This window comes from Necator americanus, chromosome I, assembly GCF_031761385.1.
Source record: "Necator americanus strain Aroian chromosome I, whole genome shotgun sequence".
Classification (NCBI taxonomy): domain Eukaryota; kingdom Metazoa; phylum Nematoda; class Chromadorea; order Rhabditida; family Ancylostomatidae; genus Necator; species Necator americanus.
In genome coordinates, this window is record NC_087371.1 from 7,633,318 (window position 1) to 7,651,062 (window position 17,745).

The 17,745-nt window shown below is 41.6% G+C and overlaps 1 protein-coding gene across 3 annotated transcripts in view; it reads right to left on the minus strand.

The window, feature by feature from the left end:
- Positions 1 to 14,432, minus strand: part of RB195_004806 (uncharacterized protein) — a gene marked incomplete at both ends in the record, with an annotated part of 32,264 nt that extends 17,832 nt beyond the window's left edge. For 2 of the 3 annotated variants that reach the window (XM_064182821.1, XM_064182820.1), the window contains 2 exons: positions 7,268 to 7,489; positions 7,544 to 7,642. In XM_064182821.1, the coding sequence (XP_064034085.1) occupies positions 7,268 to 7,489; positions 7,544 to 7,642 (321 nt within the window). Of the gene's footprint in view, positions 1 to 7,267; positions 7,490 to 7,543; positions 7,649 to 14,285 lie in introns of those variants that run through there. The other variant, XM_064182819.1, reaches the window with a different exon arrangement.
- Between the last annotated feature and the right edge of the window lie 3,313 nt (positions 14,433 to 17,745).

Here is a 17,745-nt window from a genome sequence, read left to right on the forward strand (position 1 = left end):
GCTTTGTAAGTAAGTGTGAGTAGGAAAAGTACGAGTTGAGAAATGTAGTCGACAGAAATTAGTAGGGGATAGGATGTTTAGCACACATCCGCCTACCCATCCTAAAGCCAAGGACCAATAGATTTGCACCCTTTCATTATTGTTACCGGATAATTCCCCTTATTCGGGCTAGGCAAAAATAATTTTGGGAAAACTCCAGAAAACATTTCAAGATCCTCCACCTACAGGATCCGTAACGATTCTCAAAAAGAAGAATTCTCAAAAAGGTGAGCCTCGTTGAGGTAATCTGGGATATTTTCTGACATACTAGATTGTACCAACGAAGCCGTTTTATTCGAAAATTACGCAAATCGAGGCTTTTCTCTTCTGGGACTCAGTGAAAATTACTTATTGTAAATCGTCCGCGTATTTCTACATTCTTGTCAAATAGCCAGAGTCCGAATAATTTAACACGGAAAAGTCATCTAACATCAGCGGATATACAGGCCATTCTTTGAAGGTATATATAACTCACAAAATATACGAACTGGTAGCACTGACTCTGTGGACCATTGACGTTCCTAAGGGTTCCACATCTTGCTAAGCGCTTCATTTGGAACAAATATGATTTTTTCACGGTAGAAACTAGTTCCAGCAAGTTCCCTTGCCGTAAACCTCCTCAGCAGCAGCATTCAATGAGAGAGATGTTGGTCACAACAAAAAACAAGCTTTAGAACTGTAATTTTTCCTATCTCCAACATGTCAAAAATGTATTTTTCTATTCTGGTTTTTTTTTTTTGTAAATAGTACACTGGAACGAAACAACACCATTTCCGTTCTCTTCACGACAGACTCAGGATCCAAGAAATGAAATGATTCCGTCATCGTCATACGCACCTCAAATGATTGCGCAGCTCTTAACTACTCAAATTTCATTTCATAACCCGTTTTTTTTTCTATTCGTTTAGGCCACCCTCCCCGCTTCGTTCAGTTCCACTCTTATATCTCGGGCTATGAATGTCTACTGTCGTCATATTCTTCTCTTACACTCTTCACAAGTGGCCAAAGCACTCAAAACCAATGAGGCAGTTATTATAAGCCTGCACGTGTTTATAATGTGTTATATTAGACCCAACGTCGATAGCAGCCGGTGTTGAGTACGCGTTGACGGGGTTAGACGATTATCACAATAGCATCGTAAATGAAGAGACGCAGTTACTGCTCATCTCGTTACAAAAACCGCTTACCACATGGCGTCAAAACAATGCCCACTATCAATCACAACACATACACACATGCCACATTCACACTTCCAGGGCCACCGCATAATCGCCCGGTTCCAATGGAGCGGTTGAACGTTATTTGAAAATCACAGAATCCATAGGATGTTTCGGAAATTCCGGGAACTATATTTACGGCTGTACAGCTGTTTGCCGACTGTGTGACTTCCATAGTCAAACACTGAACTAATCACGCTGAACAAATATGTACGGTGATAGAGCCATGTGCAAATCAGTGTTTAACTTCACAGAAAGAAATTTCGAAATCCACTTTGTTCGTCTAGTGTACTAATAGAGCAATCAGCTCCCAGAAAAACTACATTTTGACGCATTATCCACTTCAAAATGGGATTCAGGTGTCTGACGTAGAACCTAGTGCGACCACAACTAACACTAGTCTTTCACGAGCATTTATGAATCTTCTATAAATTATTGTAAGACAATGAGGATTGCAAATCATCAATTATGGTCAATATTCGGAAGGATGAACTGTTTCGATAGTTAGCTAGCCCAAACAGAAGCTAGCAGAGCATCCTAGCAGAGCATCCAAGAGAGAGAACTCCATTAGCTCAGAACGAGTTCGCAGGGCTTTTCAACTATGTTTTCGTTTTTGAACTTCATACATTTATACCTTCCTTTGTCTGGGAGAGGCGTGACTGCAGAACTACCGCATTATTGTAACTTATCTCCAGTTCCTCTTAGTATGTTGTGCATAATAAGTGGAACCATCGTACCACTTCTCAAAGTAAAACTGTGCCTTCTTGTTTATTTCTGTGTGACTCTCTGTGTTTATATCACATATAGCCATTGCTTTTGTCTCGAAAATTCCTTTCTTAGAAGTTTACTACATCGATTACTTTCTTCGGAACTTCTACATGGTCTAAATTTCTTTCCTTTTTCAGGCCATGGAACACAGTCCATATCAGTATCAGTCACATTTACCTTTCGAAACTTTCGAAAACTGGAAGTTTTTTGTGAATGTAAAAAAAGTGTGTATCGAAAACATGTCCCCCATTGTGTTCATCAGTGAATTCCCGGAACTATGATGGCGACACAGTGGGTGGTGAGAAATCGGTAGTTGAGTACCATGGTCGTCGAATCACAAAGCGCAAACAGAAACGGCTACGCACGCAAACTGTCATCGCCTATCATCGTCGCGGCCACTGGATCAGAGGCAGCGATGGGAATCAACTCAGCAAAGAGTTGATCAAATCGTAACACGATGTAGAGGAGAGTGAGAATACATGACTATTAGCAGCGCGTTTGCCGCAAATAGTGAAATGGAGCAGAGCACGCAGAGAACACTTATGGACCCGTGTTGGGATAGGAATCACTAGATCTTTTGGACAGAACTACGCCAAGCCTCTGTATCCCTTGGCTTCATCTCTTCTTTTTCATCTTTTTACGTTTGAAAAAGTGCTCCATATCTCTTTATATCATATGTCATTCCATTTTTTTTTCCTTTTGCACATAAATGAGTTCCATCTCATAACTCACGACCCCGGGTGAGTTACGTGTTCGACAATGCCACCATGTTCCCACACTAACGAATCATTCACCATGGCCGCGTAAAAGCTCTTCAGTGACGAGACGGCAATCCGATCTTGTGTTCGTAAACACCATATATTCGTGAAGCTACCATGGTGCTAGTCAGTCAGATGAAATGACATGATGTGGATACCGTAGTCAGGCTAGTAATAATGGGTCGTAGTCACTGATACAAGACGCTATCCTCACTTACGAGAACCACAAAATAAACAGAGCTGAACATTCAATTAGATTCTCAGCTCTCAAGGGTCAATAAAGTATTTTCTGCAGTAGCACGAGCAGAAACACATTGCAATTGCTGTAAGCATTAAACTTTACATTAAAGTTCCGTCCCCAGAGACAATGGACCGGCCGAGCGGCTCGAGAATGTACTTAATTAGTTGGCGCAACGCACATCAGGAACAAATACCGTATTTTGAGGGCAATGTTCAGAACATTAATTTGTTGGATCTGAATAAGAGAAATTTCTCACTATTTACTCTGGTTTAGCGTACATTGGAGAATGTTATGTAGATTTTTAGCACTTTCTAACCTTGACACTGTTTAGCATGCCTCTGCTTTCACCGAACCCTGTACGAGACATTTGGTTAGGAATGTAAACAGCCAACTGAGGAATCAGTTTTGCCCTTAAAACAAGTAGTGCTCCTAAAGAGCGGTACATTTAGGCAATTACTGCGAATTATTAAATGAATACTAGGCTTTAGGTTGGATCGTGGGGATTGGAAAGTTTCTTTTGTGAAAACATAAAGTTTGGGTTTCAATGTGAAATTCTCACTCAGTAAATCGTGAATGTATCAATAATGTCATCTTTTCTGTTCTACTAATCAGTTCATGGTTAGTGTTAAGCGCTTGTTCATGACTTTGTATTCTCAAGTTGTCCCACATCCATCTTCAGACCATGCTGAGCTCCACTGAATATTTTGTGTTCATCAGCAAACCTTTAGCTCCCTCTCTGCATGTGCCCAAATATCATTCTTTCTCAGCAATCCCGTGTTTACGCAGGATTGCCTAGCAAAGCTGTAAATGATCTCGCCGCGACATCTGTCTCTAACGCAGTCGGTTCAGCTTCGATTCCGGAAACGTTTCGCAGCTGAAAAGGCTGTCAGTCGTTTCTTACGATAAAAGGCTAACGTCAACAATGTTTCCAGGATCTTCTTCAGCTAGGGATTCTTTTAAAAATTCTTTCCCTCCACATATAAGTGCACCCACATCATAGTGCTTCCCTGCAGTAGCGGTGGCAAACGCTATTGTCATTATCGCCAACACCACCAACGATACTCCCCATGCGACCCGCATCATTCAGCCGACCACTTCATTAGGATTATCGCATGCTTAACGACAATAGGCAGTCATAACAATGGTCCGTGTTAAATGAATGTTGGCTGCCTTTTCACGAATATTTTACACAGTTCTAGCAAACTAAAAAGACTCAAACACCTATCATTTCTCTTCTATATTTCGAATTGTTGTATGTTGAGTATTTTGAAACTGAGAATTTATCATTGTCCATCATTTGCATGTGGTTTATTATGTCAATATCCACATTGTCATCTAGTTTTTTGCTAACTTTTTTTGGTGCAAATTTTAATGAATTAAGCCCAACTGCCATCCGTTTAAAGTCAACTGACCGAGTTATATGCACGTGTATACCAGTGTCAGATTTTCCTCCAGTTCTTCTTTTACGGGAACCTTCCTTGACAGTCCTTGTTCAGTCGTCCTCTGTTTGTTACCATGGGGACATTGGTCGGATAAAGAAGGAAAAATCTTCATTCCCCAACAGACCTTGTTTTCGAGAAAACGCCCCGCCATCACTATCACCCAACTCTTCAACATTCACAAATCCGCAGACACTCCAAGCCCAAACTGGCACCAAACGAAAACACATCGCCGATGCTATTTTGCTTGGCTGGAGTGGTTCCATCCGGCCCAGAAAAATCGCCGGATTGTTGCAATCTCAGTGGTTGCTCGTCGCTCGTAAAACAGTGATGAGCTCGACGCGAAACACATGTAGTCGCAACATTCAACCACAGCAAATTACGGACATTGGCCATTCGGCTTCGAACGAACGCCACGATTAATCGGCGGTCCGGCAACGTTCTCCTCGTGCAGCTATCTCTCTCTCTCTCTCTGTAAATTTCGATGATGGCTCATGACACTTGCAAATCTTCTGGTCCTTGTTGTTCTACTACCCAGGATCGTCACAAGGAGGAAAGAATTGATGTTAACGGTTTAAGATGAGCCGTGATTCCGGCACGAAGTAATCATTTTAAATTGGAGGTACCTTAAAGGCAGGGTCCTATCGCGTATCCATGACTCGATTTGCCATAACTTGTTCGCAAATCCATGACTTGAATGCATATTTGCACAACACATTCTCGTTGAAGAAAAGGAACTCTCACACATTTTGGCAGCATAATCAATCACCCTCCATTTTACATGTTTTCGTTCATTCAGGTGGCGTAACTGTCCGGAAAATTCTCGTCCAAATGTCAGTCCTTTGTGATTTCAAGTAAACTTATAGGAAGTGTGAGCAGTAACTGAGCTTGCAACGGTGAGTTTCTCCTTGCTTATACATGAGCATGGTCCAAAAATCTCTCTATTCCTTCCTTTTCCTAAACATTTCAAATTTTGATCATTCAGATTAACAGGCTACTTTCTCTGCAACGCAACAAATTCTGAAAAAAAAAAACGCCACTCCTCAAGCTGGTTGGAACTTACTCAAATATTTGGCTGTTCACTTTCTCATCTTTTCAACCTCATAGATCCAGTTTCCTCAGTTCCTGTTTTCGACGAAAATTTCGCATATTGAGAGCGAAAAAATATTGGTCCGACTTATTAAAAATGCCCAAAAGCCTCAAAATAAAATTTTAACCACTTCTCCAAACTTGATATTGCAGAGATAGTTAGCATATCGGAAATTTTCGTGATATCACAGAAAAAATGCGCCCGGCTCGCTTAGCGAGGGAAATAGGCGTGGCGAACCGTTCATTCTTTAGTTGCACAAACTATCACAGTTCCAATAGGCATTGTTTGTTTTATTTCTCACGTTTTCCGATGTTCACTGGATATCTTTAGGTTGTTCTTGGATTTAAAAAAATCCTTCTCATTCACTAACTTCTTCTTCATTTCCTCCTAAGTTGCTCTAATTTTTGTCTCGATTCGCCAGCATCTCGACATTGCCACTCGAAAAATCGCATCACGACCGTCATTAGTCGGTCGCTACTACTTTGTGTGCGCAATTATATGCGGCGACGTCAATCCGGCCGCAGTCACCACAAACAGACATACACACAGCTGAGTTTTTTCTCATAGCAGTCCCATCGCGCGACAATCGCATTTTGTCGCCGCACGCGCGCTGGCGCACGTACCGTAGTCCTCTAGTCACTGAGCGAGCGTCGAGTCGTCATCGAATCCGTGTTCCACATGTGAACTCAACCGGTTTTACAGTAACTCATCGCCTCATCGCTTCGCTCTCACATACAGCATCGCGATATTGTCCACGAAAATCTGGATCGCATTCATTCATAATTCGCATTACCGTCATTGCAGCGATCTTGTCCTCTTTTGAAGATTCTTCAAAGGCAGAACGTTTCATCTCAATTTATTTTTAGCTAGAAGACTTGCAGTTTACTGTTTCAACTATATATGAGAGCTTATTTCCAAGGCAACCAGAGAGGAGCTGAGCTGACGTCCTTTCGAGGTCAATACTGAAGCAACTAGGAGAATTTTTTTGAACATCAAAAAGTGAATTTCCAATGAATATTGATTGGAAAAATGGTGCCAAATTCTTGAAGAAGGAGTATTGTAGGAGTAATCTCTGAGGACCTAGCCGAAGGACATCTAACTCCTATCCTTGAATCCAAATTTGGTAACATAAATCAGAAGGGAAAAGAGATACATTCTTCTTTGTGTCAAATTAGCGCCCTAAATTCTCAATGTTGGAAACCTCCCCCAAGTCCATGAAACCAAGCAGCTTTGAGGATACCCACCTGATTTCTGAACTCAAGCCTTAGCCTGAGTTCAGGAATCAGATGGCAGGTCGCAAGAAACGCTGGGTTATAGGAGCCAGCAATACTCGTTAAGAAAGCTACGCAATTAGCAATCACTCTGACCACACACGTAGTCAGCAGCGTTGATTCCTCGACCAACCGATCTCGGTCGCACCGCGGCGACCTCAGCTCTTGGCTGACGGATCAGCGGCTATTCATCGCACAGACACATGTTTGATATTTTGCAAGCTCGGCGTCGAGTATTAGCAATCCTTCGAACAGCGATCGTAAACAGCCGTCACGGTGTCGATAAATCAGCTCCAACACCCCAGCGGTGCAAGCGCACGCACGCGTACGACAGCCACAACTCACACCTAAGTGGATTGTTTCCATCCGTCAGTGCTCATAGGATGATAACTCAAATGACCCGCCTAAGTAAACAATAACTTTCGAGAAAAACATTGCTCTCACCTTTGTTATTTGAAGAGAAGAAGAGCTGTTTTCGCCAGCTACGGCCGGGAAGAACATATTTTGTGAGCAACTTTTCATCATAGGTGTCTTCTCATCTGTCAGGGTTAGGTCGCCTTCACTTAGCGACAGGTCGAACAACTTTTTCGTTGGAGATGCTTTAGCGGCAACAGTAAAAATGTCATCAGAAGCTTCTGGAAATATCTGCGGTGATTTTGCAGGGCTCTGAAAAATTCATTAAACAATTCCCAGAAACTTATCTGCATCTAACCAACTTACCAAATCATTAAAAATTGCTTTAACGATTGAAGCTTTAAGACCTGCATGGTCAGACACATGTGAAGATTTGGAATCTTGTGTGTGCCCTAATTCCCTCATTTTTTCCTGAAATTAGAACTACTGACAGAAGATATTTCGCTAGCAACCGAGCGGAAAACCATAATTAATTTCGTAGGCGGGGATCCTGTACCCCTAAATTGCAGTAGGATCAAAGTTTTGGGTGAGATCAGCGCCGAAATCTTTTCGTAAATGGTACTCATTCATTCATCAACAATCTGTACTAATTCTAATAAATTCAATAATTTCCCGGTTGTCGACTTCGATGTCACTTGATGCTGACTTTTACGTTCATGCGGTTTATGATAAATCAGTTTCATAGTAATAGAACTCCCTGAGGCTAAACAATGAATTTCCAGCGCAAAGCAGTTAGGAAAAAATTCATTGTCAGTATCGATTATATTTAGAAGGAAACGTAATCGACAATATGCAATATGGAAAACGTATCCTTTTACCGTTTTACATCACGTAAAATGCCACATTCCATTCATCAGTGGGACAAACGATGACAATGTATGTCACGTCTACAAAAGGATCACATTTACTATAGATGGACGTTAACGAGATGCTTCTGAAACGGGCTAACATCATGAAACGGGACGACATGGTTACCGCCGACTAGACAACGAGACGCCCTACCACGTTGGTCGTGATGAGATTACCGTAGTTATATGCCTATGCAGTAATCCATATGTTCCACACTATTGCCGTTTTGATGAGCTCAAAATATGCTTCTTAAAATTGTTTGTCATAGAGCACTTTTTTGTTCGATGATGTTCTTGCTTTTATCTGCTATTGCATGTTCTCTTTCCTATCTCGAAGAACACTTAGCTTTTATAAGGGATAATATTCGCTTATCCCTTTCTTTATCTTGTACGAACGTAAGCGCTCTCATTAATTTAATTGTTTTCTTGTGTGAAACTGCAGCGCACCTCCTTGATTCAGTAGGGAACGGCTAGCAAACAGGATCTTCTTGGAGGCTTTACAGAACTTGTGCTTTTGCAAAGTGTGGGACATATGTACTTTCATAGATCAACGGCTTTTCAACACAGTCCACTACAAATACAAAGGCTTTCCGCTCCATAAGCTTTGCAGCTTTTGAACCGTATAGAACAGACTTTCTTCTTCCAGTACAGATCATCCGGAAACAATTTTTCCTCATCGTTTCTATTCCAAGAAAATGGCCAGAAAATTACAAAGTATAGTAGCGAGCCACTGGTTGCTTCTTTCTCTTTGCAAAGAAAAAGGTCCTTTGCATCCTTTTTTTTTCCAAAAGGTATTTTTACTCTGCAAAGGAAAGAAATGTCGTAATCCCTCAACTAAATGTTGACATAAGCTTAGCTGTACAGCTGAGGTGTGAGCACCTGACTTGAGGAATCCACCACAAATCTTTGTAATTGTGTTCGACACTGTTTTCCGTGATCATAGCTACACTAATTGATAGATTACATCCAATGAATCAGTATTCTCTAACTGTTAAAGTCTCGTACTCTAGTACTCTTCCACAAGTCACCGTTGACTCGAAATCCCCAATCGATGAGTTCGTCTCTCTTTTTTTTGCCGCCTCATTCACGAGAATACGCAGCAGTCCCGCATTTTGCATAAAGAGACTCAATCCAATGATGAGTCTTCTTTCGGCTTACTGTATGGACTCAAATTTTGCCGAAGCCCATTCAAACAAAATCTAATTTATTTCAGTATTCGTTCTTTCCCAAAACGCTTTGACCTCCCTAAATCCTCTCTAAATCATTCTCGATTTCCGGCTCGTTGTTTTACGCGTCCATTACCGCTTGTCATCCGAATCGGCCAGCAAGTGTCAACCACGGGTCAACGCCGTATTAATGAGTGGCCCGGCGGGTGCTAACAGCTGATGCGGCCATATCTCTTTCCGTTTATCTAGATCTGGAAGCTGTCCGACAACATATCTCACCTTCGCCCTCTTCCACCACCTTTATTTCCTACCCAATAAACCCTTGACCACAATCAAACAAACAAATGTGTGTTAATTTTAAAGTTAGCCATAAGCTTGAGTTCTATTATAGTCTGAGAGGTTTTGTCGAGGCTACCGACCATACAGCGCTTTGTTATCAATGCTCAATTTTGGAGTGCTTCTAATTGATCGTTCAGGGATGATTTACGTCATGTAGTTGGATAGTGTGTGTCAAAACTCTGATAAGTTCTGTACGATCATTTTTCTTCAACAAAAGGAGTATCTCCAAGTCTTTGTGACTCAGAAAAATCAACAACTCCCGGATTAGGGACCAATTGTCAACAAGAACCTCATTTACTGAGTGTGATTGCTGAAATCTCGTACTGTTTTCAAAAATTTTCAGGCAAACGAGCTGAGATCTGATCTCAGCTTCTTCTCAGAGTTTGTAAAGTTCATTTATTAGAACCAAAGAAAATCCCTTGTTCTATAAATCTTACATTTTAAGTCCTCACTTCCCCAAATTCAACCCGAGTCGTCTGAAGAGCTGATTTGTGGACCTTTCCAAAGGCAACATTGCAAAAATGAGTTTCATATCTTCTATAACTTTCAAAGAAATCTCTGCAAGGTTGGAAAATTCCCACAGTCATCACTTCCAATCAAGAACACTCACCGACTCATGGATTGACCCTCTAAGAGGTCCCGTCATGGTACGTCTCCCACCATTTTACATCTCAGCAGGTGTCTGGTCCCCGATTTACAAAACGAATATGATTTGCGATGCCAGACACAGTGAAGAGGCGTGACAGGCTGATATCGATACCTCGAGCAGGGTGAGCATTCGGATCAAATCTGTCACACCCGAAGACGACAACACGTTCAGGAGCTCGCCTCCATACACTCACACGAAATTCGACACCTCCACGACAGATACAGCTGATGTGATCCGAGCGATTAACACTTGTTGAGGGCTACTGAACAGCTTTTAAGCCCTTTGAGTCCACATGCCTGCTAAACGAGGAAGAATCCTCTTCCGTGTAGGACCACTTACCAAAATGAATTAGAAAGACTGATGGATATAAGACTATACCACCCTATTCAATACTAGGATCCATATTATCACTATTCGGATCCAACTGTTGAAATTTCCGCACAGGACCCAAAAACAAAATCTTCAAAAATGTGTGCTGTATCAGCTGTCAGGCGGCAACGATCCCATCACTCATCGAATTATCCCCAATTTTTTTTAGAATATATAGATCCTTTCCTGTGGTTCTTCTTACTTTTTTCTTCGAAATTCTTGTTCAAGTACTCGATGGACTCCTTACCTCCATTTTTAACGGTTTTCATAAATAAAATTGATGTCCAATCCGAGCTGTCAATTATTTTTTGCACTAGTCACCTGGCACCTGCGCAGTCTGTTCACTTCTCTATCCACAAATCACCAACGCGAGCTTCCACAACCCTCATACATAAACCATTCCGTTTTATGGGACTTCGCTCTTCGAGTTTAGTCTCCAGTTGATCTGGAAATATTCTTTCCTATTGTTTCTACTATCATTTCATCAAACTTTACTATTGCTTTATTATAAAAAGCGAAATAATGTATATGTGCTCGTGCACGTGGAACAGCTGCTGTTTTAACATCGCTATCACCATTTTTGATCATCATTATCACTGGTTTCTTACACAGACTGTGTGAAAAACTGCCCTAATTGTTCTGAATTGATCTACACGTACACCGATCCGTTCTGTACTTATTCAGTTGTAAATTGTTCGAATCAAATGAATTTTGTCAGAGGAAATCAAACCTCTAGAATCAGTGAAAAAGACTTGTTATTCACCAAAAAGACGGTGTAAGAGAGCGTGACAAATTCCACAGGGGATTTTACAGGCTTTCTAAGTGCATATTTTGTCTCTCCGAAAAAAAACTGCATTTTAATATCCCAGGTAGAATTCCCAGTGAACTTCTTCAGACGTTTCTCAGTGCTCTTCTTCGGTTCAACAAACATAACATCCTCCTTGTAACTGAACCACCACAGTTTTTCGCCTGCATAGAGATGCCGAGCGGTGTGAACACATGTCTGACACCTCGTCTGACAGCGCTTGAGCGATTGTCAGCATCCTCTTCGACAATTGTTGCAGCCGCAGTTGAGCCCCGAGGATTACGGTGTATGCTGCATTCTTGTGAAGCAGTGTTTAACACTGTTAGTCGAACATTTCAGAGGACAAATTACTACATGTGATATGACAAGAGTTTTTTTGACCAAGCTTTCAACAGGGCAAATGTCTCCTTTTTCTCAAAGAACTTTCTGCTAAACACAACTTTCTGTGCATAATCCATGTTTTAGGAGGCTAATTTATCAAACCAGGAAAGTGACTAGTCCGCTAAGTAGCTGCAGATAAGTAGCTCACATTACTTACATTTCTTTCCAGCCATATAGTTGCTGAAGAAACTGACGGCTGGTGAGGTTCAAAGGCGGGAGGGGACAAGCGTTTACGCTTTGCGCCAAAGGGATTCAGCTAACAGATCTCACACCTTTAGCCACAGTTCGGTCTGTTACACTTGCTTTCCATCTTCTTTCGTCATTTGATGATCTGAATCGGCCGAGTTTCGAAGAAAGGAGTGCACAGCATATTTTCCCAACCTGTTTGTTATATCGTCGCTTTTGACGCCTTGCCTTCATGTCCCACAGGTCCTGAATTTGCTGGATATGACTATTCTATTCATTTGTGACAGATTTGCGCATAACCAGTTTTTTCCGTCTCTTCAGTCGGCTCCTTGAAATCGCTTCAGTAATGGGGACATGTGCGGTTATGGATTTTGAAACACTTACATTATAACGTCTTTTGGAAATTGATTTCATGGAAATCAGAATTTTCCATGAAAGCTCCTAGAACAGAGCTGAATCTCCAAAATCGTTACGGTTCAGAAGTTCTGACCTCCGTGGTTCCAACACGTCATATCATTTCGATACAGCACCGACGAACTTTTCAACTTGACTTGTCACATCCGAACCGTTGGACCTTTTCATTCGCTCATTCTCTTTGATGCCTTCAGTTTTTGGTTAATTTTTCTCGAATTGCAGTTATGAATTCTCCTATTTCATTCTTGGCCATCCACTTAACAAGTCAAGTTCAAATGTAAATTCTTTTGTATGAAAAACCACGAAATCACGTGGACAACTTCCGGTGACCGTGTCAACATGTAGGATAACACGTTGCCAACAACATCCGGCATATAAAACGAGCCGAATCCGACATACGTACGCTCATTTTTAGATTGTCAAGTTCGTCGACAAGCCGCTGTATCAGGTCCGTACTCTACGAAGAACAGCGGTCTTGCACTTGTGTTAACATTTCCTACACAACACAACGACGGTAAGTTGTCATGTGTTAGTTATCCATCCATATTGTCCGCCTACCGTAATCTCAATCCTGTGACTCTTCGAAAACATTTTTGAACAGATGTTTCCTCTTTTTCTTCCCTACATTGTCGCTGCTTTATTCTTCATAGATCTTTTCTGAGCCACCATTGTACACAAGATGACTTTCAGTTCGATATCACACTCTTCGTCCTTCCGTTACCTGCTGTTTCAATTGAATCTCCTTATCTCATGCATTTTCCACTCGGGAACCGATCCCCGTTCCTAGTTCTTCGAATATTTAACGTCTAATATCGCTTAATTAATCTGTCCAAACAGCTAAGGTCAGCTAGTCCAGGCGGACGCTACATCGGTACGATATCATCTGATGCCATCGTAGATATCATGTCTTAACTCCATTTCGGGGCATATGGAAGACATAACAGCGCATTCCACAGCAGAATGTCGTGATTGTCATACACATACACGACAGATGTAGGGGTCCCACAAGCAGTGCTGATGTGGTGACTGATAACTTCTTGGAAGTGATAAGGTGCAAGGAGAGGAGCCCTAGGAAGGACAGCTTTTGTCCTGACGACTCTTAATAACTTTTCCATAACGTACTTGCTCGAGGATCTCCTCTTAGGACCCTGATTTCCGACTTGGTTTTAAAAAGAGACTAGAGACATAGCACCTAAGTGGACGCAAAGACAGCTATGCAATTACCGCATCGCAGTAACAGTAATACCACTAGTTTACAACTTCTCATAAGTCGCCAAGAACAATTCAACTTCCTAGAAGCGTCCAGGGAGAGAAATCCATTCAAATTGCTCATATTCAGCGTCTGAGTGCGATTTTCCAGAACTTCGTAATTTTTCAAGATTACAATGACTCGAAGAAATCCATAGGTTTTGAAAACCTTCTGGGATATCATATCTGAAGAGTGTGGAAGGATTAGACTAAAGCCATTAAGAAGTTATTCAACTAACTACTATATACATATCTGTAGAATGTAGACTCCAATACTTTCACCTCCATTGTAACATCCTTGAAATGATGTAGCCATGCAACACATCAGAAAGAGAAGCAGCAGATCCCCGTTCATAGCTCAGTTATCGTAATCATGTTCCAAATAAGACCTAAGTTATTTTGTACTATAAACACCCAGGTTATAAAGGAGAACATTTCAATGCGTTAGCACAGCTTTTGACTCTGGTCAACTGTGTAATGCTTTGAAATTTGCTACAAGCTCCGTAACCGCGCTTATCCCTCATTGTTTACGCATTAAGATCAGTTCCGAGGTGGATTAACCTATTAACGGTTCGACCTCGTCGAGTATTGTGCAATACTCCGTGATCATAACTCATACGTATTACAATACGCGAAGACGCACATCAACCGTATACGCCTCACGGACACCCATACATCGGTCGATCTCGCTTAGATAATCGTTATTATCTATCGTGATGATGTTTGACATCATTGCTGTTGATAGTGCGATGAAAACTATGGAATCATATGAAGGCCACTCAATCACCATTCTGATTACGGTACAATTTTGTACAGTATGTTTGTCGTGTACAAAACGAATGTGCGTATGTCTGGTTTTTGGCACGAGTTAGTTCGGGTCTTTTTTCTTTGAAAGTCGCTTTTGGAACGAGAACTCGTCTGCTGTATTCACAACATTCAATAACATCAGTAGCAATTGATCCCAAATCGCATGTGAAAACTCGTCACCATTACCAACGACAACGCACGTTGACAGTCAGACAAATGTCCGTTCCAGTATTACTAGATCTACCGTACGCGTATGATAGGGTACAAAAAAAATTGCGAACAACTGCAGACTAAAACAGCAGTCTTTTTGTTGCCCCAGTAGCTTCTTCCAAAACATGAAAATGTTCATTTCCAACATTTCAACATCTTTAAGCGACTAGCCATGACGAATAAACTTAAATTATGTAGAATCAACTTTTTTAAAAGATTTTTCTAATTTTTCAAAAAAAAATCTGCGCTGGGTTCTTTTCAGTAATACAATCAGGATAAAGAACTTGGTTTCTGAGCACCGAACAAAAAACATGGGCATTCTTCACAAATTCAAAAATTGTATGAGCTAGGAGGATCTGGACTCATCAATCCACCTACGGTTCAATTCTCTGACCTGTATGAACGATGTACAAATCATGTTCTCATTATTTCGCTTGTACTGGTGTAAAAAGTTGTATCGTGAGGTGTAAAGGTCACCCTATTTTCTCCAAATCTTTCAATTCTTATTTATTTCATTTTTATTGGATTTATGGTTCCACTAAATCAAATATGATTGTGATTGTTACTGCACAGGGCGGTGTTGGCTCTAAACCACTCTGGATCAAAAGAGTCAATACCAGCGTTCATCCGGGCATCGCATAGCCAGCCCAGAATTTGAAGCTATTTTCTGGATTAAAAACATCACCCCACGAATCCCAGGCGGCACGGATTTCAGGTGGGTTATGCCTATATAGAGCCGTAGATCATGAAGAGAAGGGTGATTCCGTCCATTTCTCCCTAATTGCCGTAAAAAACGGCCTTGGAGATACGACTTCGACCGTTCCGGCGCGCTATTTTCTACAAGGAGTTCGATTGGAGCGCGCCAGCCTTGTGCACACGCCGCATCTTCCGGCCGTTTTTTTTAACGGAAATTGGGAAGAAATGGACGGAATCACCCTCCTTACCATAATATACGACCCCGCATAGGAACTCTCCACCTGAAATCCGCACCATCCCAGATTCGTGGGGTGATGCCTTTAACGTGTCTGCACAACCCTTCGAGTTCACAAAACACAAATCCTGTCCAGAATTGAGAATTCCATCAATCTGTATTTACTACATGGGGCCAAGCTCAGAACGGCCTGCAGCACAGCACAACTCCTTCTTTCTGGTCGTTGTTAAACATCCCGTCAAACCAGTTATCCTGAGCTACCGTATCACATTTTCCCAGTGACAGCCGGTTGTCACAAAGCGTGTCCGCCTCTGGTAAACTGCAATATACACAAGCCGCAGCAGGAGCGGCTTGTGTATCCAATCAAAAAAACAGCCGTTTTCACCACCGTTATTCACACCGCACACCAACAAATGTCGCCTGACACAAGCAATGCACAATTTTTCATTGCTAACAGCAGTTTCGTTGCTCTGATTACATCAATCAATTACCCTCGGGGATCGCCGACTGAGCCAAAGTGAATACTGGGAGGGTGTGCAGTAAAACAACAACGTTAACCTGGTTAACGGACTGTGTTCCATGTCATAGTACAAGTGTGAAAACGGGTAAATATTTAGTAATACATCGCACTTTCGGTACTATCGCAGATAAAACACTTCACTAGACAAAAGGCCTAAGTGAGAGGAAGCAGCTACTGCGCAGCAGCTTTGGAGCTATTAAAAAGAGGCAAATTTGCAAAGGGTAGGCGGTTATTTCTCGAGTATCGTCGATATCCATAGCTACTAACATTTTCCTAGAAGCAGGGAAGAAGTGCAACACGAGAAAAACAACCATTCACGGTAGTTCTGGGGCTGCTCATTAGGAAAAGTGACATTGTAGATGTTTTGAGAGGTAGTCAGACAGGATATTAACGTAAGCGGGATGTCTTTCAACGTAAAACCTTTGTAAGATACCCCGTTTGTGCTCCAACACAATTTTGAATGAACATTCGCCGACGGTTCGGAAGGTACAGGAAGATGTTTTGCGTTGGTAAGTAGAAAAAATCAAAGATCTTGGGATTCACCGCGCACTGAGGCTATTGCGAGATCGCAATAGGAACCGACAAGTCAGTAAGTCCCACTGAAATGCTACATACGGCCTCAGCGGCATCTTTAAAACTGTTCTTAAACAGTCCACAAAAATTTGCTCAAATAAAAGCAATCCTAATATGAATAACAATAACAAACAAACATTTGCGTTTCTTCGGGACCACACCGCTCCACCTTTTACCTTACTGAACGTGTTGTACTACTGCAGTAAATGCCACGTTCGATGGTAGTAACTAGCACCTGTGCCAGTTGTCTGTCCTCCAACAGCGATTTTTTTACGACACACTCGGGCATTTAGGTAACGTGTCCGCAAAAACTGCTAAAAGCGGGCTCATATGGCGTTAATGAGTCTGGCTAGTTTACATAGGCATCTCGCACACAGATGCTACAGCGATTGTTGCTGCAGGCTGGCTGGTTGCCTGCACTCTGTCGGCCGCACGCTGCCGCGATGCCAACGGCGATGACGAACATTTACGGGTGTCCAATCGTGGTGGGTCGTTAACGATAGTAACTGGCGGCAAAAGCATAAAGTTAGATGATTATGGGAACCACAAAACTGATGTTCGCTTTAAAAATGTAAAAAACTTTAACGTAGTAACACTTACTCGACTTTGGAAAGAATGAACTGGATGCGATGAATATGTCCTATTTCACGGAGACAGCGAAATAAGGCGCACGCATGACATTTAATTCAGTCGTGCACTGACAATTTTCAAAGAAAAAAGAAAAAGAAAAAATGAAGACATCTTTTTGCGGAAGCAAAAAAAAACAAAAAAGAATGCTATCTTACCGTACTTTTTGACTAGAAGTGATTCGCTACTGGTTCTTCAAATTCCTAAAAGCTAAATTTCTTGAAGATTCATCAGTTATAATTGTAATGTCAAAATATAAGCAGTCGCCATTACTGCTCCAGACTCAGAGAAAGATAACTTTTTGAGTATAGACATAAGCGTAAGTACTACCTTGCCTTACGGATGTTTTGAAGTAATTATGGAATATAATGCCAAAAATAAAGTGTAAACTTGAAGGGCTCTATGTTTTGCGGCAATTTTGTAGTGAAAGCAAAA